The following is a 3,859-nucleotide window of genomic DNA, read 5'->3' as shown; positions in this document are numbered from 1 at the left end:
GGTAATTAGGTTTAGCTGCAAAAGAAAGAAGTAGGAAAATGTATAGAAACTGCAGACAGGCAGATTTAGACTTACAAGGAAACTTTATGTATATTCAGTTGTGTGTCAGTCTTCATGGGGTTTTCTTGGCAAAGATAATGGAGTGTTTGCCATTTTCTTCTCTAGTTCATTTTACAAATGAGAAACTGAAGCAAAAAACGGTTAGTCAATTAAGTGTCTGAATTTTGATTTGAACTCAGAAGATGAATCTTCCTGACTCCAGACTTTGCACACTGTTCATTGTGCCACTTAGTTGCCCATAAAATAATGCTTCTAACAATTAGAGCTTACTAAAAGTGGTATGGGCTGCCTTGGAAGGTAATAGTCTTCTCATCTTGAAGGTCTTTCTGAGATTAAATCACTCAATTAATGAACATTTCTTTAGCACCTACTATGTGCCAGGCACTGTGCTAAGTGCCTGGGACAGAAAAAGAGGCAAAAGACTACACCTGCCCTCAAGGAGCTTACAATCTTTAATATGCAAGCTATCATATTCAAAATTACCTAAATACAGGAAATAATTAAAAGGGGATATGGATGGAATTAAGGGGGGGTTGAGGAAGATTTCTTGAAGAAAGTGGGATTTTATTTGGGTCTTAAAGAAGCTAGGGAGGTCAACAATCAGAGTTGTGGACGAGAGCATTCTAGGTATGGTGTCCTGCCAGAGAAAATGCCCAGATCTGAGAGATTGGAGTGTCTTGTTGACTACTCATTCACTATCTCCTTTGGATACTGCTATTTCTCATTGAGCAATGTGTTAGATGATTTATGACGTGCCTTCAAAATATAATATTGCATAATTTTTGGAGCTCTAGAAATCATGAAGGAGTTGCCATACTACCTATGTGAGTACTCAGTTTACTATCATCACAAGGGTACATTATGCAAACAAAGCATGTTCATAAGAAGTAATGACTTCTATGTTACCAAACTGAACAATTATAAATGGCAATTATTATTTGCTAGAAAGGTCACAAGATTACTCTGTGTACTGGTAAATAACATCAAAGTAAACAATGTCAAAGGGTTTCAGAGTGAGTCAAAAATATTTGTTAAGTGCCTTTATGTTCCAGGCTCTGTACAAATGTTAGGGATACAAACAAAGATGAAGACAATTCCTGTTCTTGAGCAGGTCACAATCGAATGTGGTAGACAGCCTCAAATATATATGTACAAACAAGCCTTATATAGGATAAATTGAAATCAACAAATAATCAACAAAGGAAAACCAATAGAATTAAGAGGGATTGGGAAAACTGTCTATAAAGGTTCAAAAGTACGGGGTCATATGGAAACTCGTTCTGGTATTAACAACACCTCCAACCCCAACATTTGGAATTCAGGGTCAACTGCTCGGGTTCTATTTTATTTTCTTCCTTAAGTCTTAGGATTTGACTTGGCTGCTTGAATGGAATTTTTCAATGGAATTAAATTGAGATCATCACCTAGTGTCTCATTTGGATTGCTTTTCACTCAAGTTTCTAAAATAATGGAATTGAGATTCACAACATTTAATGTTTCTGAAAAAAGTCATCCAGCCCTTTTTGGTGCATTTTATGGGTTTTGTTGTTGTTGTTTGGCTCCTAAATCCAGGGAAAAAGACAAAAGCTTAAAATGGTGAATAAGAAAGATGATGCTGCTGTTAGTTGGGAGCTAAAAAGTTACATTATATTAAATGCTTATACTCATGGACACTTTAGTTTTTATTGGACTGTGATGGTAGCTCTAACTTATCATTCTTAGCTCCTATATTAAAAATATACATGTATATATATGTATATATATGTATATGTATGTATACCTCTTAACACTAGTGGCTCATCATTAATTGCACGTCAGATTTAACTTGCATAGTGAATTCACAGGTCTTAACATCCACCCTTCTTCATTCTGGAAAGTTGCCTCAAGCTAGTGATATAAATGAATATAACTTATTTGGTTCCTCTCCTTCATTATATAGAACAGGAAACTGAGACACAGAGACTTGCTCACAGCTAAGCTAGCCAGAGAACCAGGTCAAAAGCTAGGTCTTCAGACTCTCAGAAAGATCTCTCTATCATACCATTTGATGTTGAGTAAGAAGTAAACTGAAGGTGATAAATTGTGGTATAGATTTGAATACGTCTAAAGTGATAACTAAATAAAAGTAGAATAATAGGGAAAGGAGTGGTTATATGTCATTCTATAATCAAATGATCAGAATTTTCTAAACCGATGACCAGACTATGTACAGAAAAGGAATTAGAGTGGAATTTCCCTGTATCTTTATAATCCCTGTTTCTCTTTAGCTAAACTTCTGTATGTCCGATTCTACAAATTCTTGTAAAACTATATTGTTACATTGCTTATATTGTATTGAATCTTCAATAATGGAATTATATTATTGTGATATTAATGGGTATATACTGATTTAAACTTCTGAACACAGACAAAACCTGAGAATGAGCTTCAATTTTGAGATCTATATGAATCAAAGCACTTCCCCTGTTGGAAAATTCTTTGAAGCTGGCCTCTTCACAGTACTCAGTTTGAGGAACATAAGCCTAATTTTAGGATTATTTTTGATATCTTGGTCCTTAAGAAGGGGACTTAAAAGAGCCTGCTCAGGGCTGCTTTCATATCCCTGTTCCTCAGGGTGTAGATAAAAGGGTTCAGCATTGGGGTCACCACTGCATACATTACAGATGCAATTATGTCACTGTGGGCTGAGTGGTTGGAGGAAGGGCTAAAATAGACTCCAAAGACGGTCCCATAAAAGAGAGATACTACAGAAAGGTGAGAGCTGCAGGTGGAAAAGGCTTTCTGTTTCCCTTTAGCAGATGGGATCCTTAGTATGGCCAAGACTATATGCACATAAGAGATGATGACACACAAAAATGGAGTCAGGCCAGCAAGAACACCAATGGTGAGGATCATTAGCTCATTAATGAAGATGTCTGAACAGGACAGCTTCAGCAAGGGGTTAAGATCACAGAAGAAGTGGGGAATTTCATTTTTGGCACAGAAGATTAGTTCATTCGTCAACAGCGTATGTAAGAGGGAGTGAAGAACATTAATAACCCATGTAACTGAAACTAACTGGAAACAAAGCTGCGGACTCATCACTGTTGCATAATGGAGTGGATGACAAATGGCCACATAGCGGTCATATGCCATCGTGGCCAGAAGAAACTCATCTACTGTCCCAAACATGATAAAAAAATATAACTGTGTCAGGCAGTCTGAATAAGAGATGAAGTTATTCTGAGTTTGGATATTCACCAACATCTTGGGGACTGTGGTAGAGATAAAGTTGATATCAGCAAAAGATAAATTGGCTAGAAAGAAGTACATAGGGGTATGGAGGTGAGTGTTGCAAGTAACAGCCACGATGATGAGTAGGTTTCCAATCACAGTAACCAGGTACATGAATAGAAACAGCCAGAAGAGCAGTTGTTGTTTCTCTGATCCCTCAAACAGTCCCAGGAGGAGGAATTCAGAGACAGTGGTCTGGTTTTTCCAACCCATGAGTCTATGGAAGAAAGTTAGACTTATTAAACAATATGATTCAGTATATAAATAGTTCCTTGATGAAAATATGGAAAATATGATAAGGTGATGGAGTTATAAAAATACCAGTGATCATGGTACTATTTTGATCTACTCTCCATTAAAGAGGAAACTAGGTGTCATAATGCACAGAGTGCAGGACCTTTAATCAGGATGATCTGAATTCATATCTAGTCTCAGGTACTTATTAGCTTTGTGACCCAGGGAAAGTTACTTAGCATTTCTCAGCCTCAATTCCCTCATTTGTGAAAATGGACATAATATCAGTACT

At 36.8% G+C, this 3,859-nt stretch overlaps 1 protein-coding gene across 1 annotated transcript; it reads right to left on the bottom strand.

Moving 5' to 3' along the window:
* Positions 1–2,628: 2,628 nt before the first annotated feature.
* On the bottom strand, positions 2,629–3,546 carry LOC140521160 (olfactory receptor 1G1-like). Its single transcript, XM_072635898.1, has one exon. The coding sequence runs from the start codon at positions 3,544–3,546 to the stop codon at positions 2,629–2,631; it is 918 nt and encodes a 305-aa protein (XP_072491999.1).
* Positions 3,547–3,859: the final 313 nt, after the last annotated feature.

This window comes from Notamacropus eugenii, chromosome 1 (genome assembly GCF_028372415.1).
Source record: "Notamacropus eugenii isolate mMacEug1 chromosome 1, mMacEug1.pri_v2, whole genome shotgun sequence".
NCBI lineage: Eukaryota > Metazoa > Chordata > Mammalia > Diprotodontia > Macropodidae > Notamacropus > Notamacropus eugenii.
The sequence above is the reverse complement of the archived record's forward strand: the minus strand, read 5'-3'. Positions and strand labels throughout refer to the sequence as shown.